The sequence below is a fragment of the Rhinoderma darwinii genome, chromosome 13 (assembly GCF_050947455.1).
Source record: "Rhinoderma darwinii isolate aRhiDar2 chromosome 13, aRhiDar2.hap1, whole genome shotgun sequence".
Lineage (NCBI taxonomy): Eukaryota > Metazoa > Chordata > Amphibia > Anura > Rhinodermatidae > Rhinoderma > Rhinoderma darwinii.
Window position 1 is genome coordinate 17,853,855 of NC_134699.1, and position 26,770 is coordinate 17,880,624.

Consider the following 26,770-nt stretch of genomic DNA (forward strand, 5'->3'; position numbering starts at 1 on the left):
TTTCTTTACTGTCGATTTTAGGACTCGGATATAGAAAATCATCCAGGTATGAAATGCAAGCTGTCCAGGAAGCGCTTGAGGGTCGGCAGATAATAGGACAAGAGCCAATATGGCAAGGGAGGGGGCACAGTCATCATTGGTGGTGAGTAAACCCCTTGTATCTATGAGGTTTTGCCAGTGAAGCATTATTCTCACCTCAGTGAGTTTATCCATGTAACTCCATGTCTGTTCAGCAGATGGCGCTGGTTTTCCAGTGGAAAAAAAAAGGGGGGAGGTGTGGCACAGGAGAGACAGAAAGACAGGGGAGGGAGAAGCAGGGAATTATAAGCTGTCTGTGTATGTAGAGAAGAAGGAAGAATGGAGGGGTGATGAGTGGGAGTTATGGGGCGAGAACTGAATTTAGGGATGCCTTCTGGGGGACTCCGGAATCCTTGGCTGGGCCTGATGTTGATTTGCTTCATAGGCTGCCATGCAAAATCACTGGTGGAGCCCCCAATGCCTCAGGGTAAGTCTGCAGGATGTGAAGACAATGAAATGGGTGGAAGTCGGGTAAGAGGATGTGCATGGAACTCCGCTATGAATACACTGAATGTGTTTTGTAATACTGGCATGCCTGCATGTATGATGTCTGCTGGATTTGGGGGCGCCTGAATGCAGGCTTTATTGTTAACATTTTTGGGGTGAGGGCATTAAATAATTCAGGGAGCCTGATTTTTGATTGCGGAGGTTTCTGATAGGAAGGAGGGCTCCTGATTTTTGATTGGCTCAGACAGATAAATTAGGGTGACCCTATTCTGTGGATCCTGATTTCAGGAAGATTTCATTCATTTTCTTGGGGTGCCGTTACTGTTGGATATGTCTTGTGGAGGAGGTTAGGTGGAATACTGTAGTAACAGTTAGAGGAGGGGGTTCCAGTCTCTAAGGTAATTGTAATGTGTGATGTAATGGGTGGGGATGGTTATGGGGTGTCGAAAATTGCTAATCTCTCCATGGATGAAGGAGGATTGGTTTTTAATGACTGACGTTACATTGTATGTGTCCTGTGGAGAGTAAATTGTTACATTGTGACACCGAGGACTCTGTATGATGGGAAGTTGGGCATATAAAGGGCAATATTTTGCCAATCGGTGGCTTCTTTGGCATAGCCACTCACAGCTTGGTGACATGTTGATGAGGTAATTCATTCTGAATATAGCTAAGGGGTTAATTGCCTTAATATCACATGATGCCCTATCCTGTATTAAGGAGGTGGAGGCGGCGAGACCCCTTTGGCACAATGTTGGTCAATGTGATTCTCCAGGGAAAAGTGTATATTAGCAGCATCTCTATTTGTAGTCGTTCCCAATATCAGCTGTCTCAGCCCCCAGCTGTCTACTTGGCAGACTGTCTGCTAGCAACTCTCTTTCAAGGGGCATCTGTGCCTGCTGGAATTTAGGGTGGTCACTATTAATACAGTAATGTAAATAATTGTATATGCAAAAATAACAAACGAAAAACCGTGCACGTGATCTGGTGCAATGGTACAAATCTGCTAGGCATCATAGCAACCAATCAGGATGCAGCTCCGGTGCCATTCAGCATTAATAAACTGGGGCAGCTGAGTGGTTGCTATGAGCTGTATTCACCCTCAAGTGTGTACCTAAATAGTGGGCACGCAGATGGATCGGTTACAATGGCAGCGTACCGGCTCACCGGTCAGCAGTTCTGCCAGATCAGCCCACTGTCTGGGCCTTATTGTGATGTGGTAAGACTTTGGGTATGTTCAAATGCAGAGTCGAAAACGTCTCAAAATACGGAGCTGTTTTCAAGAGAAAACCGCTGCTGATTTTCAGACGTTTTTTTTGTGCCACTCGCGATTTTCGCAGGCTTTTTTACGGCCGTTTTTGGAGCTTTTTTCAATAGTCTATTGAAAACGGCTAAAAAAACGTCCCAAGAAGTGTCCTGCACTTTTTCACTGCCATTTTCTTGCGCGTAAAAAAAGCAGCAAAAAACATTCCGTCGGAAAAGAACGCCGTTTTCCCATTGAAATCAATGGGCAGATGTTTGGAGGTGTTCGGCTTCCGATTTTTCAGCCGTTTTTTGTGCGTTTACGGCCCGAAAGACGGCCGAAAATAGACCGTGTGAACATACCCTTTAGCAATAACATGTTATGGTCATTAGTAATCGGGGGAACCTAGAAATCCCAGGCACCCGATTCACTTTAAAATGTGCTACATTTTGGGTTGTTGTCCACTGATGTTCAGTTATATCCAGCTGGGTAATCGGCGCTAAATGTCCAGTGAAAATGAACTGTTTACACATTGAACTTTTGTTGTATCTTCATCTGAAGGGAATCCATACGTTTCATGACCTGCGTCGTATGTAAACAAGCGCCAATCGTGTGCCTAGATGTCTCATATGACCGCAGCTTCCACCTGTGTGGACTCGTACTAATAACACAGGCTGTATGCGGTGACGTGTCCTATTACTGTTCACAAAGGCCAATCGTCTTCCCATTGTGCGTTTAAGGTAAAGGGGAACTCCAATAAAACCGTTCCCCATTGTAAATCTTCATGATGTATAGAAATGTGGCTTGATGAAGACATTAATTCTATCTCTATACGTGTTGTCAACTTATAAATGTTATCGATATTTTATTTTATGGCACTTTTATCTAAATGGGAACTTCCCTAGGTAGTTCCACATCTGTTTTAATTTCTTCCCTGCAGCAGGACGGGCAGTGGTGTTCATAGAAGAGAGAGCCCTAAAGCAGATAAAATATAGTGCCAGGTTTCGGCATGAAGGACAGAAGGCCTTCTATATGGCGGCTAGGCTACATTCAGACGAGCGTGTCCGATTTGCGCGCGTAAAAAAGCCGCATTTTTCCTACATTTCATATCCGTGGGCGTTGCGTATTGGCATCAGTGTCCTTTGCGTGTGGCATGCGTTTTTCACATCTGTGCAAGCACATTTGTGTGAAACACGGACAGCGCATGAAAACGCACCAATATAGTACATGTAGTGTATTTCACGTAACGGGCACACGCTGCGTGAAAACTCACGCATGTCTGAATGGCCTCATGAATTGAAATGAATGGGTCCGTGTGCTGTGTTATTACAACACACGGACGAGTATTACGCTCATCTGAATGAGCCCTTAGGACTATTTCCTACCCCCTTGTTTAAAACAGTTATTCTGTGGTCACCACACGATAGCAAAGAAGACGGGACCCACCAGGCTAGGGACTCCTCTCACCAAGGGCAGTATAGTAGCTGTATCACTGCCTGTATGGTACGCACGCCCTTGAGGTCTGGCGAACAGTGGTGTCCACTATGGATCCAGCATGGTCTCCTTTTCTAAATGTAACTTTTGTGTTGAAGTGGGGAGTATTGGGTAAGTATCTTATTTTTTTCCTGGAGCATGGGAAGAGGTCAAGGAACCAGCAGTGTAAGACATTGTATCTCTTCTGAAATCTAATCCATAGAAACAACCGGTTGTGCAGGTGAGGAGAAACGGGTGACTCGTGACCCCATTCTAGTGATCGGGTGGCCCTCCAGCGATCAAATATTATGTATCCTGTAAAAACCCACTTAGGTTTGCCTGGAGCCTTGGTGCTCCCCCATTATCCTTACCGGCCCTACAGCATCTGTTTCTGCCATTTTGCATCATATACAACTGACAATCTTATTATTTTGCCTCCCTGGGAGGGGCCCCATTGATGATGGTCCAGCCAGAGAGCCCCGCATACAAAGGGTCTGCTAGTGTGTCCCCCTGCACAGTGCCCTAGCCAAAGAATGACCATAAAAATCCCACCCTCGCCTTCTCACTGCCAGGAAGTGATAAGTTGCCTCTGGCAGGTTATTTTACCCTCCTCGTAGTGGCATACATAGAGAAGAGGGGGCCCATTAGGCTGGATTCATATGTGATGGAAATGCTGCGGTTTTACCGCAGCGTGTTCCATTTCCAGCCATGTGGGTGCGATTTGAAGAAAGGTCATCCACATGCTTCTGAACATTTAACATACGGAAAATAGAACCGGCTTCGTTTTTTCAAATCCACCACATACTCATTCTGTTGTGGATTATTTTGCTGCGGATTTCCATCCTGTGTGAGTCCAGCCTTATGCTGCCAGGTTTTGCCACCCAGAACAGAAGGGCCTGGTGTTTGTTTTTGTTTTTTTTAACATCTCCAAGCCTTTCCATGAACCCTTGGCCAATCTCCTTCCTTTTTTGTTTTCTAACAGTGCAGTTCCTCTAATACTAATACCAAAGACGATTGCACCCTCTAGAGCTCTCTCCCTCTCTCAAAGAGCCCCATAGAAGTTGCCTCTGTACCTACGCCCTTGACTCCAAGCACTGATCTCGATCAGCAGAGATCAACGTCGGGGGAAGTGCATCAGATCTTCCCTTTTTTTGTGAGGCACATAGCCCGGCTATCTCCGGTAGTCCCATATAGAATGAATGGAGCAGTGCGAATTGGATCGACGGGGGTCCCAGCGGTGGTTTCTTCAGCTATCAAACACTTACCACCTATCCTGTGGATAGATAAATAGTTTTTGTGTATTAACCCCTTTTAAGTTCGCAGATGCCTCCTATAAACATGGGTTCCTGGGCTATGGACTAGTGTCCACTGTATGTGGCTATGTTTGGGCTGCAGGTAGGAGGTGACACTTACTTTCTATGTGTATGTGCATTGCTGGAAGTCTCCCGGGGCCTGTGCTTTGTTAGTTGGTAGCTGGGGATCTACTAACAGCGATGTATTGTGTGTATGAGACGCCTCATATGAATTCTCCTGTGTTATTTCTGTAAGATTTCCTCTTCGAACACACACAGTATGTATTGTGTCTAGTTCTTCTGGCCCACAAGCCCATTACTCATCATATGTATCTCCTGCCGCCATGTCATTTCCCTATACTTTTTGTCTTTTCTCTCTTTGTTGCGTTTCCCTATAGTATTATTTATATCCACAGGACTGCCGGGAAAGGTCCTATGGCTTTCTAGGCCGTACTATTAAGTCTTGTACATGGAGACGATTGATAGACCATGTGCCTGTTCGTGGACATGATGGAGGGTAGATCAGCTTTTCTCTCGGCCTCGCTACGTTGCTGATGTTTTTACGATTGTGTTTCTTTTAGATTGGGAAAGAGTTTTTCATTTCTATCTTGTATCCGTTTTGTATGGAGGGATCATTTTAGGATTTTACACCAAGATTCTGAAACCTACGTCAGGTTCTGTGCTTTGCTTTTGGAATAAAAACCTAGATAATTTGTCCCCAGCAATATATTGTACTCGAGCCCTCCTGGAGGCTTTATTAAAGATTACATGATCATAATGTAAACGCTTTGGTCTCCCTCATCCTCCTCCTTTTAGTATCATTTTAATATCTGCCATATAGATGCAGCTGAGCCACGTTTGTCATCTGTCACAACTCACTCGATCTCATGATGGCTTATCTTATCGGCAGGTAAACCTTCTGTATTAATGTAACCATCATGAAGTACAAATATCCCCTGTGGTAAAAATAAAAAAACTACTGTGGTCCTGAGCAATACTTGTGATAGATCCCTGCCGGCTCCTCAGTCCTAGGACAGGCCTGCCTTGTCCCTGCATCAGTATCAGCGCTTCTTTTCTTTGGTTTGGCGCTCCTGACTGTAATGTTGTGTCTTCAACCCAATTTTCCCTCCTTAGTTTCTCTAGACATTTGTGAGCCCAGCGGATGTAAATGAGGTCATTACCAGGACAACAGGAACTGTCTGCCATCCCATTCACAACCACTGAATACTGGGAGGGTGTCCCAAGACTTTTCACACATAACTTACCCAACAAACAGAGAAACGCAGAAAGCAGGCAACTCCAATACATCTTTATTCCTACTGATATGGAGCAATAGGAGGAGATATAGGGAGAGGTTATATGGAGTAATAGGAGGAGATATAGGGGAGGTTATATGGAGTAATAGGAGGAGATATAGGGAGAGGTTATATGGAGTAATAGGAGGAGATATAGGGAGAGGTTATATGGAGTAATAGGAGGAGATATAGGGAGAGGTAATAAGAGGAGATATAGGGAGAGTTTATATGGAGTAATAGGAGGAGATATAGAAGAGGTTATATGGAGTAATAGGAGGAGATATAGGAGAGGTTATATGGAGTAAGGAGGAGATATAGGGAGAGGTTATATGGAGTAATAGGAGGAGATATAGGAAGAGGTTATATGGAGTAATAGGAAGAGATATAGGGAGAGGTTATATGGAGTAATAGGTGGAGATATAGGGAGAGGTTATATGGAGTAATAGGAGGAGATATAGGAGAGGTTATATGGAGTAATAGGAGGAGATGTAGGGGGAGGTTATATGGAGTAATAGGAGGAGATATAGGGGTGGTTATATGGAGTAATAGGAGGAGATATAGGAGAAGTTATATGGCGTAATAGAAGGAGATATAGGGAGAGGTTATATGGAGTAATAGGTGGAGATATAGGGAGAGGTTATATGGAGTAATAGGAGGAGATATAGGGGTGGTTATATGGAGTAATAGGAGGAGATATAGGAGAGGTTATATGGAGTAATGGGAGGAGATATAGGGAGAGGTTATATGGAGTAATAGGAGGAGATATAGGAGAGGTTATATGGAGTAATAGGAAGAGATATAGGAGAAGTTATATGGCGTAATAGAAGGAGATATAGGGAGAGGTTATATGGAGTAATAGGTGGAGATATAGGGAGAGGTTATATGGAGTAATAGGAGGAGATATAGGGGTGGTTATATGGAGTAATAGGAGATATAGGGAGAGGTTATATGGAGTAATGGGAGGAGATATAGGGAGAGGTTATATGGAGTAATAGGAGGAGATATAGGGAGAGATTATATGGAGTAATAGGAGGAGATATAGGAGGGGTTATATGGAGTAATAGGAGGAGATATAGGAGAGGTTATATGGAGTAATAGGAGGAGATATAGAAGAGGTTATATGGAGTAATAGGAGTAGATATAGGAGAGGTTATATGGAGTAATAGGAGGAGATATAGGAGAAGTTATATGGCGTAATAGAAGGAGATATAGGGAGAGGTTATATGGAGTAATAGGTGGAGATATAGGGAGAGGTTATATGGAGTAATAGGAGGAGATATAGGGGTGGTTATATGGAGTAATAGGAGGAGATATAGGAGAGGTTATATGGAGTAATGGGAGGAGATATAGGGAGAGGTTATATGGAGTAATAGGAGGAGATATAGGAGAGGTTATATGGAGTAATAGGAGATATAGGGAGAGGTTATATGGAGTAATAGGAGATATAGGGAGAGGTTATATGGAGTAATAGAAGGAGATATAGGGAGAGATTATATGGAGTAATAGGAGGAGATATAGGAGGGGTTATATGGAGTAATAGGAGGAGATATAGGGAGAGGTTATATGGAGTAATAGGAGGAGATATAGGGAGATGTTATATGGAGTAATAGGAGGAGATATAGGGAGAGGTTATATGGAGTAATAGGAGGAGATATAGGGAGAGGTTATATGTAGTAATAGGAGGAGATATAGGGAGAGGTTATATGGAGTAATAGGAGGAGATATAGGAGAGGTTATATGGAGTAATAGGAGGAGATATAGGGAGAGGTTATATGTAGTAATAGGAGGAGATATAGGGGAGGTTATATGGAGTAATAGGAGGAGATATAGGAGAGGTTATATGGAGTAATAGGAGGAGATATAGGGAGAGGTTATATGGAGTAATAGGAGGAGATATAGGGGAGGTTATATGGAGTAATAGGAGGAGATATAGGGAGAGGTTATATGGAGTAATAGGAGGAGATATAGGAGAGATTATATGGAGTAATAGGAGGAGATATAGGGAGAGGATATATGGAGTAATAGGAGATATAGGAGAGGTTATATGGAGTAATCGGAGGAGATATAGGGGAGGTTATATGGAGTAATAGGAGGAGATATAGGGAGAGGTTATATGGAGTAATAGGAGGAGATATAGGAGAGGTTATATGGAGTAATAGGAGGAGATATAGGGGAGGTTATATGGAGTAATAGGAGGAGATATAGGGGAGGTTATATGGAGTAATAGGAGGAGATATAGGGAGAGATTATATGGAGTAATAGGAGGAGATATAGGGGGAGGTTATATGGAGTAATAGGAGGAGATATAGGGAGATGTTATATGGAGTAATAGGAGGAGATATAGGGGAGGTTATATAGAGTAATAGGAGGAGATATAGTAGAGGTTATATGGAGTAATAGGTGGAGATATAGGGAGAGGTTATATGGAGTAATAGGAGGAGATATAGGGAGAGGTTATATGGAGTAATAGGAGGAGATATAGGGAGAGGTTATATGGAGTAATAGGAGGAGATATAGGAGAGGTTATATGGAGTAATAGGAGGAGATATAGGGAGAGGTTATATGGAGTAATAGGAGGAGATATAGGGAGAGGTTATATGGAGTAATAGGAGGAGATATAGGGGAGGTTATATGGAGTAATAGGAGGAGATATAGGGAGAGGTTATATGGAGTAATAGGAGATATAGGGAGAGGTTATATGGAGTAATAGGAGGAGATATAGGGAGAGATTATATGGAGTAATAGGAGGAGATATAGGGGGAGGTTATATGGAGTAATAGGAGGAGATATAGGGAGAGATTATATGGAGTAATAGGAGGAGATATAGGGAGAGATTATATGGAGTAATAGGAGGAGATATAGGGGGAGGTTATATGGAGTAATAGGGGGAGGTTATATGGAGTAATAGGAGGAGATATAGGAGAGGTTATATGGAGTAATAGGAGGATATATAGGGAGAGGTTATATGGAGTAATAGGAGGAGATATAGAGGAGATGTTATATGGAGTATGAGGAGGAGATATAGGGAGGGGTTATATGGAGTAATAGGAGGAGATATAGGGGAGTTTATATGGAGTAATAGGAGGATATATAGGGAGAGGTTATATGGAGTAATAGGAGGAGATATAGGGAGAGGTTATATGGAGTAATAGGAGGAGATATAGGAGAGGTTATATGGAGTAATAGGAGATATAGGAGAGGTTATATGGAGTAATAGGAGGAGATATAGGGGAGGTTATATGGAGTAATAGGAGGAGATATAGGGAGAGGTTATATGGAGTAACGGGAGGAGATATAGGGAGAGGTTATATGGAGTAATAGGAGGAGATATAGGAGAGGTTATATGGAGTAATAGGAGGAGATATAGGGAGAGGTTATATGTAGTAATAGGAGGAGATATAGGAGATGTTATATGGAGTAATAGGAGGAGATATAGGGAGAGGTTATATGGAGTAATAGGAGGAGATATAGGAGAGGTTATATGGAGTAATAGGAGGAGATATAGGGAGAGGTTATATGGAGTAATATGAGGAGATATAGGGAGAGGTTATATGGAGTAATAGGAGGAGATATAGGGAGAGGTTATATGGAGTAATAGGAGGAGATATAGGAGAGGTTATATGGAGTAATAGGAGGAGATATAGGGAGAGGTTATATGTAGTAATAGGAGGAGATATAGGGAGAGCTTATATGGAGTAATAGGTGGAGATATAGGGAGAGGTTATATGGAGTAATAGGAGGAGATATAGGGAGAGGTTATATGGAGTAATAGGAGGAGATATAGGAGAGGTTATATGGAGTAATAGGAGGAGATATAGGGAGAGGTTATATGGAGTAATAGGAGGAGATATAGGAGAGGTTATATGGAGTAATAGGAGGAGATATAGGAGAGGTTATATGGAGTAATAGGAGGAGATATAGGGGAGGTTATATGGAGTAATAGGAGGAGATATAGGAGAGGTTATATGGAGTAATAGGAGGAGATATAGGGAGGTTATATGAAGTAATAGGAGGAGATATAGGAGAGGTTATATGGAGTAATAGGAGGAGATATAGGAGAGGTTATATGGAGTAATAGGAGGAGATATAGGAGAGGTTATATGGAGTAATAGGAGGAGATATAGGAGAGGTTATATGGAGTAATAGGAGGAGATATAGGGAGAGGATATATATACATTACACTAAAGGATGTGGAAATAGTTAAGAACACATCATTTTGTGGGAATTTGTTTTCTTACCGGATGCTTAGTTTTCAGTGGTCTGCTGCTTTTCATGGTGACTTCCTTGAGTAATTCTTTAGGCATTTTCATTGTAAGTATTCTCATTTGAGGTCAGATGAGGGATTTTGGGTAGAATTGTGTATGTCGGAAAAGTTGAGTCGTTGACTGACTGGTGTTGGATTATATGGGTAATGATGTCATCTTTACTATTGTGGACAGTGTAATATAAAAGCATAAATATAAAATCCAGGATAGTGGGTAATAATACAATCGCCAGTAAAGGGGGTTAGAAGACAGGTTTATGAACTAGAACAATGTGGCAAACTCCTGAAATACTTTATATCTGTACAGCTGGATCCGTTTTGGATATTGTGTGATCTAGAGCTAATAAATAATAAAAATAGTAATTCTGTTAACCCCTTAATGACCAAGCTATTTTTTACGTTTTTCAATCGTCGCATTCTAAGAGCTATAACTTTCTTATTTTTGCGTCGACATAGCTGTATAAGGTCTTGTTTTTTTGCGGGACAAGTTGTATTTTTTAATAGCACCATTTTTAGGTACATATTATTTGATTAACTTTTATTAACTTTTTTTTGGGGGGGAATAGAAAAAAATCTGATATTTCGCCACTCTTTTTTGCGTCCTAAATCTACGCCGTTGACCGTGTGGTATAAATAACACAATAACTTTATTCAGCGGGTTGTTACGATTGCAACGATACCAAATTTGTATAGTTTTTGTATGTTTTACTACTTTTACACGCTTTTTTTTCAAAATTATTTGTTTTTGTGTCTCCATATTTGAAGAGCCGTAACGTTTTTATTTTTTCGCCGATGCGGTTGTATGAGGGCTTTTTTTTTGTGGGACGACTTGTAGTTTTTATTGGTACCATTTTGGAGTAGATGCGACTTTTTGATCACTTTTTATAAAAAAATTTTAAAGTCAGTATTCACAGAAAACAGCAATTTTTCCATAGTTTTTTTTTTTTTTTTTTACGGCGTTCATCGTGCGGGTTAAATAATGTAATAGATTTATAGTCGGGGTCGTTACGGACGCGGCGATACCAAATATGTGTAACTTTTTAACTTTTATTTTGTTTTTTTAATAGTAAAGCATTTTGTAAGGGGAAAAGCTGGGTTTTTAATTTTTTTTCACATTTTTTTTTAAATGAACTTTATTAAACTTTTTTTTCACTTTTTTACTAGTCCCATTAGGGGACTATAATATGCGATTCTGCGATCGCATTTATAATACACTGCAATACTTCTGTATTGCAGTGTATTACTGCCTGTCCGTTTAACACGGACAGGCATCTGCTAGGTCATGCCTGCGGCCTTTATTAGACCCCCTGCTGCCATTAGAGACACAGACACTCGGCGATCGTATCGCCGGGTGTCGGTGGGGGAGAGAGGGAGCTCCCTCCCTCTCTCCAAAACCACTCAGATGCGGTGCTCGCTATTGAGCACCGCATCTGAGGGGTTAAACGTGTGAGATCGATACTAATATTGCTGATTTCTGCAGTGCCATACTGTACAGCAGGGCCGGACTGGGACTTCAAATCAGCCCTGGCATTTTTAAGCACACAGGCCCACCACAGGCCATACGCAGCTGACAGTTGGGACCACCTTTCAGCTATACAAGACATGGGGAGATTTATTAAAACAGGTATAAATCAAAGAGGAATAGTTCCTGATGGCTCCAACTCCAGCTCTTCCACGAGAATAATGAATATGTTCATTATGTTATTGGATTTTTTTTTGCAGAGCGGCAAAAATTTCAAGCAGACTTCTTTCCGCTGCATGTGAATGAGGTATAATATAGCCCATTCACTTGTAATGGATGCAGAACGTTAGTGGATTTGAAAGGGATTTAGGTGTGGAATCAGGGACTTAGACCTAATCAAATCCTGACTGCGTGATGATGGCCTAATACGGACGTATAAAGATTGCAAATTATACCATTATACAATGCTAACATATCACTAGACTGTAACTAAATAGTATGATTTATATTTTATTTGCACGCACGCTGGACACATGCTGCATTCGTGCCACTCACACACAGGACACATGCGCACGCACACCAATCACACCTAGGACACATTCGCACACACACCTAAGGACAAATCTGCACACACAACTCTTACACCTAGTAAAAATCCCCACCCACACCTAGGACATATGCCGCACATGTCCCACTCCCACCTAGGTTATATCCTCCATTCCAACCTGAGACATATACCGCATGTTGTCTACCCACACCAAGGACACATGTTGAACACTCACTACTCACACCTGGCGCAGATGCTGCACACACCACTCACATAATAGACTCATACCACTCACACACTAGACACGTACCAGACATTAGACACATACCGCACGCACTACTTACACTGGACACATACCGCACACACCACACAAATGCTAAACACATAACATTTACACACTAGACCTATACCACTCACACTGAAAACAACACGCACATAAATGCCTATTTGTGCTCAGGGGGCAGTAGAAAGAGCAAGGCCATCACTGATTGGCTGATGCTCAACCAACCAGCGTTGGGTTTAATTTGTACATGCAGACACGCCAGAGATGTGCGCTAATGAGTGAGGCATCAGTGCAGAAAACAAGTCTAGAGCTGATTAGCAGTTATTGTAATGTTGGTTCTTGTGTTCACCACTGTCCGCAGGGTCGATTCTAGCTTTTCTGCTTCCTGAGGCGAAAATTGAAATGGCGCCCCCAAGATTTTGATTGATATCCCCCTGGCTGTTCTACATCACTAGCAGCCTCCTCCAACTCTTGCGGATGCGCTGTGGCCTTGTACTAGCATGCGTGGTGCACCTCGCCGAACGGTGTGTGACCAAGTAGTTCTAGGCAATGGCGTATTCGCGGAAGTTGGAGGAGACTGATAGTGATGTATAACAGCCAGGGGGATGTCAATCAAGAATGGAAAGGTGAATTTGGATGCAGGACTCTTCAGGATAGCAGCACCTCCCCATGACCCTTTAATGAGTAATTGGCATATAGTGTGCGCCGGTTTCAAAGTTTTTTCTGTATCTGAAAACAACATACAGGGGAAAGTTTGGAAATATTATCAAGTCATGTATTATCGCATGGTGGTGGTGCAAGTAGTTAAAGCTACCAGACTGTTTCCCATTAAATATACAATGAATTGAAAACAATTCCATCTGCCCTGCAATTTTGTTATTAGAAATGTATTCTGTATAATTTCAGCATCAGAACTAGGCTCCAGAACCAAGCTCAGCACATAAATACAGCACCAGAACCCAGCTCAGTACGTATATACAACTCCAGAACTAAGCTCAGTTCATATATACAGCTCCAGAACCAAGCTCATTACATAAATACAGTTCCAGAATCATGCTCCGTAAATAAATTCAGCACCAGAACCGAGCTCAGTTCATAAATACAGCACCAGAATCGAGCTCAGTACATATATACATCCCCAGAACTAAACTCAGTACATAAATACAGGACCAGCACAAGTACAGCTCAATTTAGTGCAACCCATGCCGTATAGGTTTGTATGGCATAAAACTACAGCTCCCAGCATGGACCGAACAATGGTAAGGATATGCTGGGAGTTGCTGTTTCACAAAATCAAAAAAATTATACCACCCATCATCTTGCTGTAGATCATACAGTGACTACAGTGCTGATTAGAGGCAGAATAAACATTTACATTAAGTGACTCACCGGTGACTATCTCAGATTCTAGTTGTTCTTTTTTCTCTTTTCTTCTCCATCCAGTCTAGACCTCTATGATGACTTCTCCCAGCCACGCCCATTTCTGAAGTTTGCCGCTCAGATATCTTCAACTTCTGACTATTCAAACATTTCTGCTCCTATAAACGATAAAGATAAAATTCTCATGGTGACACACACTGTCAATGTGACACACACCCCTAAATACAATTGTTCCATACACTTCACCTCTAATTATAATAGCACTATACACTGTGTCCCCAATTATAATAGCACCATACACTGTGTCCCCGATTATAATAGAACCATACACACACACACACACACACACACACACACACACACACACACACACACGCACACACACACACAGTGCTCCCCGTAGATAGTGCACCCCATGGAGCCCCCTGTAGATAGTGCCCCACATATAGCCCCCCCTTGTAGATGGTGTCCCACATATAGCCCCCCCTGTAGATAATGTCCCACATATAGCTTCCCCTGTATATAGTACCCCACATATAGCCTCCCCTGTAGATTGTGCTCCACATATAGCCCCTTTGTATATGGTGTCCCTCATATAGCCCTCCCCAGCATATGGTGTTCCACATATAGCCCCTCGGTATATGGTGTCCCACATATAGCCCCCGCTAAGTGTCCCATATATAGCCTCCCCGGTAGACTGTGCCTCACATATAGTCTCCCCTGTAGATAGTGTCCCACATATAGTGTCCACTGTAGATAATGCCAGAATGACTTGTCCTGTCAATTAGCGCCTTTCAACAACGGATGCGGGTCAATTAGTTCATTGCGCCGCTAGTGTAGTTGAAAGGCGCTGATCGGCGGGGCAAGTCACTCTGCCCTGCCACTTAGCGTCATTATAAGGCAGGTGCAATTAGTACAGGAGGAGGTGGCGGCGGCGGCTGGCTTCAGTGGCGCCGCCGCCCTCTCAGAGAGGCAGTCGGCCGCCGGCTCTAATTGTTTGGTCGACCAGCAGGCAGCCCACTGTTCACCGGCCCATCTGCCATTTGCCAGAACTGCCACATGGCCAGTCCGGCCCTGCTGTACATAATACTTTTATAATAAACCGCTAGATGATAATGCAGTGGAGAATTGAAAGGGGAGCAGGAGAAATTCCAATACATTGTGAAGTTCATTTTGAACAGAGGAGCTTACTATCAATCCTCTAATCTAAGGGGGAGAACAGGTTATACGATTGGGGGGTAAGGTTTAAAGGGTTTGATGGTATAGGGAAGGGACAAATTCTAGATCAGCAATGGTGACGAGTAAGGTCATTGGCAGAGGTGGCAAGCTGGATAAAGCTTTGTTTTTAAGGGTTTCAAATACTCTACTGTATTCTCTGTGCCACAGGCAGTTGGTAGAGGGATTGACAATGAAGGGTGGAGTAACCTGTATGGAAGATACAGGTATTGATGATTAACATTTTGTAATCTGCTGTCTGATATATTATAGTAGGCAGATCTTCTCCAGCTCGCTGCGCGTGCTCTATCCCATCAATATGTGTACTGTATAGTGTTGTTGCCACAGGGAAGGCACCCAAGAGCTGCCAGTTGCCTAAAGCAGCTGTACATTGACCAATGTAATCTGAACATATGCGATTTGAAATATTCAACTATCATCTGTTCATAACTTCTGCCTTCTATTATGCACCCCCATTATCATAGTTTTTTTTATTAACATTTAAATGAAAATCTAGTAATATGTGTCATTGTGGTTTTTTTGGTGTATCCAACTGAACCCTTATCTGTGTCCTTGGCAGAAGTCAACATCAAAGTCCAGGTATATGAAAATGGAGACCTGTCGCCCTTGTCCGCGGCTGTGGTGGAGATATTTGGGAATCAGAGCGGTCTGGCTTCTGGAGTAACCGATCAGGATGGCACTGTCGTGCTGGGCATTGGCTACCGACTGGGGACCTGGGTTCTTGTTACTGTTACCAAAAGAGGCTACGTGACCAACTCTGTGCCTTGGCGTGTGGATAGACTTCCACGTAAGGATTGTGAGACATATCATATGTATATCTGTGTGTTCTGTCGAGTTCGCTGTTATGTAAGCCGAAAATTCTGTGGGTAATAGAACGCTAGGTCATAAATTGCCAATGAAGCACACCCATGTTAAATTACGTTAAGCTGATATACTGACCTGACAGCCTCCTAGGTGAAACATGGTAAACGTGCTTTGTAAACTTGTACACAAGATCATATAATTAATTTAGCTTCGTTCACAAAGTAGCTGACAGGGATGATCCATTTGGAGAAATTACTTCTCATTATGATTTGTATTCCATCAGTGATAGGGCCCTTGGGAAAATGAAGAATAAGCCTCACTCCCCAGTAAGAAATGTACTACTATTCTGTGCTGATTTACTTTATTATATATCTGTACAGGGGAGCTCTGTTACCTGACTTATTTAAATTATATAATTCTGGCTGCCTGCAGCCACCAATAGGGGGAGCTAATCACATATAGATTTATAAAGCTAGCAATGAATTAAATAGGAGCTGTATAAACCAATATGCAGAGAGCCTCCCCCCCACCTGGTGTCATCAGCGGATAGCCGATATGACAGTGTCACTGCAAGGAGGTTAAAAAGTACAGTGCCAGATTCGATCCCTCCATTAACCCTGCATTAGTCATCTGTCTTGTCTGATAAGTGGAGGTGTTGTACATTTTTGTAAAAGTGACGGCCATATTGTTTGGCACTTTCACGTTTTGGCTTCGGAGCAACTGAAAAAAACTAACCTGCCCACTTTTTTAGATAGAATCAATTGTACATGGATCCGTCACCATATTGGTTGTCACTTCCTAGACACTATACCAAACCTAAGAAGTTTTTTGTTAGTCCCTACTTTCTCCATTGGCTCATAAAGCCTTTCTCTGAACTGACCCCTGACCCTTTAAGTAGTCAGATACTTTCTCCTGTGTCCTGGGTGGAGCTGGGACTTAAATGTTGGCATCTACTACTGTTTTCATGTTCTTAGGCTTATTTTACCACCTGTTCACACTGGTCAGATGTAGGGGAATTCCTGGCAGGCCTGGTTACAGCTGTGCCTGGGAGCGGTCTCAATCTTTAATGCTGTGGTGTTTGCAACACGCCATGAGTAAGGACAAGTGATCTGTGTGAAACGCGTAGGCCTGCTATCTGATGTATCCACTCCTTTGCATATGGGCTTTTTAAGATATTTGGAACAAAGTTGGAATATTACTTCCTCTTAAACCCAGCACTGGATAAAGTTTCTCTTTTTCTGCTGTGTTCTTTGCTACTTGGCCTTTATGCCAAGGACCTGCCAAGTACTGCAGGGTCAATATGGACTGAAATAATGTCTAGCCTCTGAATTCGCTGAGGTATATCGTGCCTCATGCCTCAGTAATGTCGGTAGTTTTTATAGCGTTAATTAGTTCTATTTAGATTGCCACTTTCACTGTGCGTAAATGGTTTAATGTACTATTTTATTCACCTTCGTGATGTCGGCCTTTTCTAGTTCCTCCTTTATATCCACATTGCAATATATTTCTATTTGGAGTTTTTTTTTGTGTCTCCTTTACATTGATTATTGTCACTTTACCATTTGTTTGCTGCTTACTCTTCCTCCCCCGATCTGGCATCATGTATCTTGTTTCCGGTCATGTTTGTTTTACACGGCTGGTATTTACCGTGGTACGGATACCGCGCTGCATCGTGGCTTCCGTTATAAATTAATGCCATGACGCTGCCTCATAATAGGGATTGTCCAAAGCGGACAACCCCTTTTGAACCACAGCTGCTGGTATTTAAATCTAGTGAAAAGCCCCCCAAAGGCCAAGGGGGAAGAAAAAAAGTTCACTCTACAAACTTTATTATTTGCACTTGAATCTTTATAATACATAAGAAAGCAACAACTAATGCCTCTGGTTACCCCACTTAATGTGTCAGTATTAAAGGGAACCTGTCAATAGATTTTAGGGCACTAAACCACCAGCATGTCGTTCCGATCAAAACTGTTCATTTAAACATTTTGGCTAAAAAAGAGTGTGTTGTACATGACCAGAGGAGTCCCGAGGTGAGTCCGGGTGTACTGACCTTAGCTTCATCTGAGCACTGAGCATGTGCAGGATGATGTTAAACTCCTCTCAGGACTCTTCTCTGGTCATGTACAACACACTCCTTTTTAGACAAAGTTCTTAAATGCCCAGTTTTGATCGGGACAATGTTTAGGACGCTAAGTCCCTACAGTATAACGACATGCTGGTGGTTTAGTGCCCTAAAATCTAGTGACAGGTTCCTCTTCAGAGGGCTGAAACTCATGACATGTATGTGACAATATGAAAGTCCATGTAGATGAACAGTAATGGAAAATGAACATCCCTAAGCTATAACATTAACAGCAGAGTTTCAGGTTAGACCCTTAAGAGGAACCACCCATGTCTGTGTTTCCTTCTCCATCTCTTGCTCATTTAATGTGTTTTTATTGCAGTTTACGCCTCGGTCAGCCTGTATCTGGTTCCTGAGCGGCCAGCCACCCTCATCCTCTATGAAGACATTGTGCAGATTCTGCTGGGATCTCCAGGTACTTCTTCTTGCATATTAGTAATACTTGTATGAGAAGCAGCTTAGAATCTTGTTGTTAACTAGTTGTCTTACCATCCGTACATAGCAGTATGAGCTGTCTGGTCCAGTGAGACGGAACCTAACAAACCCAAAACCAACAGCATGACTTTAATCAATGTCTCCTATGAGTTGTGGCTAAAGGTCCTTTTACCCGGCTCGATATGGGCTGTGAAAATCTGCGCCGATCGACGAGACAGCTCGTTGATCGGCGCTCGTTTGGTCCTTTCGCAAGGATCTCTGATCGGTAATATATGGAGTTACTACGATCGCTCGCCCTCATACATTTCTATCATGTCGGCAGCACATCTTTCTGTTTACACAGGGAGATCAGCTGCCTACTAGCGACCATTTTATTGGCTGCATTTACGAGCCGATCAGCCGATTTTTCATTTCATTTACACAGGACAGTCATAGGAAACAAGCGTTTAAATGAATGCTCGTTTGCTCGATTATTGGCCTGTGTAAACAGGGCCTTTACACAGTCCTGCCAACCTTTGTACTGCAGGTGTATATAGAGAGAGTCGAAGACACTGAACAAAGTGGCTTAAAGACTCTTCCCTCTAAGCCATTATCATTATTGAGCTGGTAAAGAACAAGGCTGGAACATTACTTTTTTTTGCCCATAGACACCATGGGGCCTTGTTCACACAGGGCAGTTTTGCAAAGCGTTTCAGCCCTAGACAGACCCTGATGAAGGCACAGTTAAGAGGCTGAAACGCGTTGCATTTGACCCAAGTCTTTAAAACTTGGCTGTATTGCTTGCAATGGCTGAATTTATCTTTTGGCTAAGTCTTACCTGTTCAGCTGGTGGCTCGAATGCAGCTCCGTATCCATAGAAGTGTAACCTAATATTCTGATTGGTTTACCGATTGCTGGCGATTGTTTGCCTGCTATTCACAGAATTAAACTTGCATAGACTTTTCCACCTTGAAAATATATTTTCCAGTTGATTCAACTACGTCAGACAGAAAGCCTCGTCATTAGTTGATGCCATAATAAATGGATACTATACCTTTAATTTGGCGACTGTATTTTGTTATGCATAGATCTGCTTGATTTTAAAGGCAGCTCAGGCTAAGTAGATTGACGGCTGCACTGTTCCTAATGACTTCATTTGTTTATATAACCGGAGCAGCAGGCTGGCGGATCACTGTGTACACGATCACGTTCACACTGCTGGTATATCTAGCATATACGGCAATTTCTGGAATATTACATTCTCCTCTGTGAAGGATGTAAGGTATAGTATATGTACACTTTTTACTGCTAGTGTGAACACAGCCTAAACCAATAAGAAAACATGAAGACATTGATGAGCAAAAAGGGCTGCGTCTTGCAGTGTATCCAGCCCCTCACCCGTATAAAGTGTGTGCCATAATATATATATTTTTGTTTTGAGATATTCAGCTATTCCTCTGTCTCTTTCCAGGCGTCCGCAGTCAGCCCTTCGTTCAATTCCAGAGAAAGTCGGCCCGCTTACCCCGCTCCTCCACCTATAACCAGCTGTCCTCTTCACTCACTACCGCGAACAACCTCCATCAGATGAGAGGATTCCCAGCATTTATTGGAGCTGATCCTGATTCCAGCAATGGAGGTAGGAATGCTGCTATATTACTGAAATGTTAGGTTAGGCTACAAGACACCAGTTCTGCCAAAAACTATGATCTAGAGAGAGCCTTCAGAGAGTTGTCTGCTTTGGGTAACTTCATGTCAGGTTCGGCTATTTTCACACCTGCGCTATATGCTATATCTCCGTCATAGGAGCAGAAGGATGGAATTCCGTGCTGTGTTCTCGATCTGTCATATGGTGGACACCAACAGTGACCAAAAGGCCCCATTGACTTATATGTGGTGTGTTTGTGGTTTTGTGTTTATTTTTCCGTAATTTTACAGGAAAATGTAGCGGTGCGTGCTGCACTATTTTTTTTTCTGCCATTTTTAATGCAATCTGTGATCGACTCTCTTAGGAGCCCCCAACGCAGAAATGAACGAGGCCTTTGTAACTGTGTTAAATTTGTAACATTTCATTATCTTGTACCGATTTGGAGTACTTGCCTGTATTAGACCCTTTTACACCGGCCATTTATTGGGCAAACGACCTTTTGCAGAAAGCTCATTCACCGATCATTGCCCTGTGTAAAGAGGGGAACGATCAGCTGATAAACGAGAAAACGCTCATTCATCGTCTGATCGTCTTGTTTCTGCAGCAGAAATTATTCTTGTCGGCGGCACATCTCTTTATGTTCTGTCAACGTGACAGAAATGTATGGGGACGAGCGATCGTAGTAAGGAGCGCTCGTCCTCGTACGTAGCTCCTTGTGAAAGGAGCAAATGAACGGAGCTGTCTCGTTGATCAGCGTTGTTTGTTTCGGAAAAATTGGGACGTGTAAAAGGACTCTTACAGTCCAGAGCTGCAGTCCCAATTCTGCAGGTAGTCATTGGAAACAGTCAACAAGCTTATGAGGCACATCTATTACTGCTTAGCTGAGCTCATATACTGCAGTGTACATCCGATCCAACCCCTGGAGCAAAGACTACACTTCTCAGACTTCTAAGATTACACATATGTTTTTTGGTAAGTTTGAGTGACAGCTGTAATTCACAGGAGATGCGTGCAACACAATATCGAATGACACTGTAGCTTGATTGACTTTTTGCAGCCAGATTGAGGCTGGGGCTACATACAAAGCTTGACAGAGTAGAAATAACCCAAACAAAATCTGTTTAGGGTAAAACAGGGTGAATACGGGGAGATTTCCGCTCTGAAGGCAGCATTTTTAATCAAGCTTTGCAATATAATACAGACTGTAACTCAGAATGTCTTGACAATGTAGGTCATTTTTTTTTTTGTATTTTTTTTTTACCTTGTACTAATCCTATTGCTTAAATATAACTTTACTCTACCTAACTGGAGAATGGTGGACATACGCTAAATATTTGTCATAAATAGTTAAAGCCCTTGTCTTTACCATTGCTGGTCACAGGAGAGTGTTGAATATAGTTTATTCTAGAATATTATAGTATACATAGCTAAATCACAGTGTATATATGATGAAATCTAGCCATGGCACCTATGGTGGGTAAGATTCTTCCCATGTTTGATCTCCCACACTGTGCCAGTGGGGTGCCATCATAGCAGGGGTTACATTCTGTCAAGAAAACCAATGACCTGCTATTATTGCGTCCATGTCACGGATAGTCATGCCGGGAATGTCATTTATAATGCAACTCATGAATCCCATGATGAGCCGGAGCAGATGGTTTAATGATTAACATTATTAACTATTTATAGCCTTCATATTTGGGATTATACTTCAATTACTACTTTTAAAATGCAAAGTGCTGCATTCTGGGCCCAGATACTGAATTCTTCCAGTCTATAGGGAGTCTTGTAAGGCATTAAGCAGCGGAATAGACTGCTAAGTTATTCTGTGGTCATTGGGCACAGACATTAAGTCAGATGGATATTAAGTTGACATGAAAGATTGTTTATTGACCGGGCTTTTCTACAAAAATTACTTGGGCTAAGTTCACCTTAGCGTTGTCTCCCGTTTAGGTCCCTTCCGTCAGAGGAAGAGATGAACGAAAATTCAAACGGAAAACATCGCTTCTGTTTGAATTACCATGGATTTTCATGGTAATTATTTGGTTTTAGTTGGATTCCGTTTGCTTCCCTTCCGCTAGGTTTCCTTTTTTTTTTTCACGTACGCTAAAGTGCCGCAGGACTTCACTTTTGCTTGTGTGAAAAAAACGGAAACCTTGCAGAACAGAGGAAAATGAAATCCAACTGAAACCAAAGAATGACCATTGAAATCCATGGTAATTGAAACGGAAGCGATGCTTTCCGTATGAATTTTGGGTCATCTCTTCCTCTGACAGAAGAGACCTAAATGGGAGATAGCAGTAGTGTGAACTTGGCCTTACAACCTCTTTTCCAAAAGTTGTCTCTTAATAAGCTTTGTTTAGCCTTATCTCCCTCCCCCAATCACTTCAATATATCTACAGAGATAGAGAGAAATACAATAATTGGTCCAAAGAGCTTCCAATATCCAGCTCCCAGAACCAAAGTTAGGAGGGCTGTTTAGAGGGATTGGTATTCAGCTTCGAAGGACTTGTGGGAGGAGTGTTGTCTGAGGACACTCCCTGCAATGCTGATTGGCTGAGAACAGGTGACTGACGTGTCCACGAGGCGCCTTCCAAATGTCCTTTTCATCTGGATGACGGGAAATTTTATACGTCTTTCCAAACTCTGGTTCTCGGGGGCCGTAGCTACTGTTTTACATAGAGCAGGAAATACCCTAATAATTTTTAGGTACTCTGAACTATTTATTCATCTGTGCATTGCGGTCTTTTTGTCGTTCTTTATTCACTTGACTATTGTCTTCTTCTCTCTCTGTTTATAACCAGGTAACTCCAGCTGGGTGGAGCTGCTTCCTGTTGCCGCATTGAGTGTTCATCTCTTTACGGGAAATGGCTCTGAAGTGCATCTAACTGGCCCTGCTCAGCTTTCTCTTCCCATCCCATCTGACAGTGGTTTCACATCTTCCAGCAGTATACCTGCCTGGAAGTTTGAGCCAAAGACCGGTACGTGAATACCTCCTAAAAACACCACGCACGTGTGTAACAAAGTCTTGTTGTCCTTAAAGAGGATCTGTCACCAGTTTATCAATTCCCTATCTCATCTAATAGGTGCTATGATCCTGCTAACTACAGTGTGATTTGTTTGAAAATAATAACTTTTTTTTATTTTTTAAAGTTATGAGCATTTTTCTAATGTGCCTCTAATAGCCAGATATGAGGTGACTCTTTCGTTTCACTCAGGGCGGTGTAATGGATTTTGTGTGGCGCTGTCCAATCGGCTTACAGCTTCTCCCTTTTCCCTGCCCAGCAACACAGCGTGATCATATAGTATCCAGAGTTTTCCATTGGTGATATCTCCAGTTGTTTCACAGCTAGAACTGATTAGAATCTCCCCTTTCATATGCTACGAGAATGGCTGTTGTAGGTGGTCCACAGCCCGAGATATGGCTATTTGATGTGATCCCCCTTCCCTCCAGCCTCAGTCTCTCACACTGTGTGAAGCAGCTTCATGCTGATAGGACAGCGTCAGAGGCTGTGAGGAGGCTCCACCTCTGGAGAATCGTTGCTGTTACCTCCCAATTGTATAATAAAGGCTCATTTACATATTTAGAAAAATGCTCGTAACTTTGCAAATAATAAACGTTCTTTAAAACAAATTGCACTGTAGTGATCAGCAGCAAAGCGCCTATTAGATTAGTTAGGAGATAGGGAAATGATACTTAGTGACAGTCTCTTTAAAGGGGTTTTCCCATGAGGGACATATGACATATCCACAGGATATCCCAAAAATTTTATATTTGAAGCAGCACAAATCCCCATATAAGGAGCGGTGTCACGCTGTAAAATCAGACAAACCCAATCTGACGTAATGTAATCCTCAGACTTGAGAAAGACCCTCCACTTGTCACGGGTCGAAACGTTGCCATTTTTTACTGGATGTTTGACCAATAAAGGAACATATTGATTGAAATTTGGGAGACGTGTGCTGCTGTTAAACCATGCTTTTTCTGCGGATATCCACAGGATATGTCATAAATGTCAGATAGATGCACCGATCCTGTCCTAGTCCCTCATGGGGAAAACTCTTTTAAAGAGGCTCTGTCACCACATTATAAGTTCCATTTTTCGTACATAATGTGATCGGCGCTGTAATGTAGATAACAGTGGTTTTTATTTTGAAAAACTATCAATTTTGACAAAGTTATGACCTATTTTAGATTTATGCTAATGACTTTCTTAATGGCCAACTTTGCGTTTTTTTAGATTTTTGACCAAGTGGGCGTTGTAAAGACAACAGTATGACGCTGATCAATCAGTGTCATACACTACTCTCCATTCATGTACTCAGACATTGTGATCTCACGAGGTCACACTTGCTATCACTTACTCACATATTAACATTACTGAAGCATTTTCAGAGTGAATAGACATCGCTTCCAGCCAGGACGCGATGTCTAGTCACAATCCCGACACTTGGGTAACGTTTGTGTGGGACTTACAGCACAGCACATCGAGATCATGCTGTGCTGTCATTTACAGCTGTCATTAAGTCCCACACAAATGTTACCGAAGTCTCGGGTATGTGAATAGATATCGCGTCTCGGCTGTAAGCGATGTCTATTCACTCTCAAGACACTTCAGTAACGTTAATGTGTGAGTAAGCAATTGCGACCACTGAGGCCCCTATAGCTACGATACTGGGCTGTATTATACAGCCGACACCTGTTTAGTATGGGGGGCGCTCAGCCGATCATCTTTTTTGAAGGGGTGAATTATTATTCGCCTTGACCTCTTCAGTGTTTACCAGGCACAACGCCGTACACATTGGTAGCAGCTGTGCCTGGGATTTCAGTTCAGTCCCGTTCACTTGAATGCAATTCCAGGCACAGTCGCCCCGTGTATGTATGGTGTGTGCTTGTTAACTGAGAAAAGTCCACCTCGACGAACGCTACGGTTCCATCAATCACGGACCCCCACTGATCTGATATTGATGGTCTATCCTAAGTATGGGCGATCAATACAAAATGCCCAGAGGACCCCTTTTAATGTAATGTGTGTGAAGTTTAAAGTTCTATAACGTGGCAGAGGGCAAGGCAAGGCAGCGGGGGGAGTTCATACTGAACGTTTGCGGGAAAAAGAAGCGTATTGCCCTTTCTTCTGCTGTTTCTGTCTCTAACCTCCCATTGACATCAATGTCAGGCCGAAAAGGTGTTCTTCGCTGTGTTTTTCTGCCCACGGCCTAATGGCGGAAAAACGCAGCGAAAAACACGAGAAGTGTTCTGTCGGCAGGTCAAAATCGGCCTCAAAGTTCCTGAAGAAATTTTGAGGCAGGTTTTTCTACCTAGAAACATCTCCCTCCTCTCTTGAACTTTTTAACTTAGTCTACCTGTTCTCCGCCTGTCCTGTGACTGTCCTCCGCCTGTCCTATGAGACAGTACTCCAGCCGTCTTATGAGACAGTTCTCGGACTTTCCTAAGTGTCCTCCGGGCGAAGTAGGACTGTCTTGCGTCACTCCCTTGAGCTCCGCCCTCCATCCTCTTCCGGCCCGAACGCTCCTACCACCTGATCCAGGTCCCAGCATCGCCGTCGTGTTCAAATGTGCCCCCCCCCCCCCCCCCGGATGCCTAGTGTTAGTGATGCTACTAGGCATGAGGGGGCCCGTACTGCCACGCCTGGCACATAATGTAATGTGCCTGGCAGGGCGACACGGGCCCCCTCATGCCGCGGGCCCTGTAGCAGCCGCTAGGGCTGCTACTGTTGTAGTTACGCCACTGGTCATACTGTTCTCTTTACAACGCCTACTTGGTCAAAAGCTCAAAAACACCCAGTGGGCAATTAAGAAAGTCATTAGCATAAATCTAAAATAGGTCATAACTTTAGTTTTTTGATTGTTTTTCAACATAAAAACCACTGCCGTTATCTACATTACAGCGCCGATCACATTATGTAGGAGAAAGGGCGCTTATAATGTGGTGACAGAGCCTCTTTAGTGATTTCCTACTTTCCCCTTGTTCATTTTTCTGCCTTCTCTTCTTCCCTTTTAAGGTCTTTGGCTTCGTGCTGGTATGGGCATAGTGCGACGAGATGGGCAACAGTTGTACTGGTCGTTTTCCTACCCAAAACTGGGTTACTGGGCAGCAGCAATCCCATCTACCAGTCGTGGTAAGATTATCTCTTTTTGCCTCATCTTTTTGTTACTCTTCGACGTACGATTTCCTCTTTGATATCATTGGTACTTTTCTACCTTTTATAAATCTTCCTATTTTTGGCATTTGAAGCTGTACGCTAGGGTAACGTTATTGGGTTGTCATGTTTACGCCTAACCTGATATCACATTCAAACATTTCAATCTATTGAAGCAAATGAAGTCCCCACCCTCAAATATTGGCAATGTCCTCATACACACAGCCACATGGTGCAGCGGGTGACACACAAATCAGCCATTGTGTTGTTACCCCTTTTTACTTGTATCACTGGATATGATTGGATATTTGCCATTTCTGTGTCTTCATCTGCCAGTCAGGTGGTCTCTTACACTGCGGTCTTTTCTCAGGTATGCTGTCACTTATGAGCGGAGTGGACATTGCCGGGTACCATACTATCTTCCTGCTCTCCATTCTGGGCGCTCTTGCACTCCTGGTCCTCATCTTACTTTGTCTATTAATCTATTACTGCAGGTAAAACTCTTTTTGTTTTGACGGCATGTATTTTTTCTCAATCGAATATCGATTGAACCGCTTCTATTCATGGACTTTGCACAACTTCTGAGTCTTTTTAGAATTGTCCGCTCCCTGTTATTTTCTT

At 42.7% G+C, this 26,770-nt stretch overlaps 1 protein-coding gene across 3 annotated transcripts in view; it reads left to right on the forward strand.

Moving 5' to 3' along the window:
* The first annotated feature begins 268 nt into the window (after nucleotides 1-268).
* The window catches only part of FAM171A2 (family with sequence similarity 171 member A2), a 29,166-nt gene continuing 2,664 nt past the window's right edge, over nucleotides 269-26,770 (forward strand). For 2 of the 3 annotated variants that reach the window (XM_075846305.1, XM_075846307.1), the window contains exons 1-7: nucleotides 269-505; nucleotides 15,560-15,796; nucleotides 18,252-18,344; nucleotides 19,815-19,979; nucleotides 22,793-22,969; nucleotides 26,012-26,128; nucleotides 26,520-26,643. In XM_075846305.1, the coding sequence (XP_075702420.1) occupies nucleotides 382-505; nucleotides 15,560-15,796; nucleotides 18,252-18,344; nucleotides 19,815-19,979; nucleotides 22,793-22,969; nucleotides 26,012-26,128; nucleotides 26,520-26,643 (1,037 nt within the window). In that variant the 5' untranslated portion in view covers nucleotides 269-381. The remainder of the gene's footprint in view (nucleotides 506-15,559; nucleotides 15,797-18,251; nucleotides 18,345-19,814; nucleotides 19,980-22,792; nucleotides 22,970-26,011; nucleotides 26,129-26,519; nucleotides 26,644-26,770) is intronic. The other variant, XM_075846306.1, reaches the window with a different exon arrangement.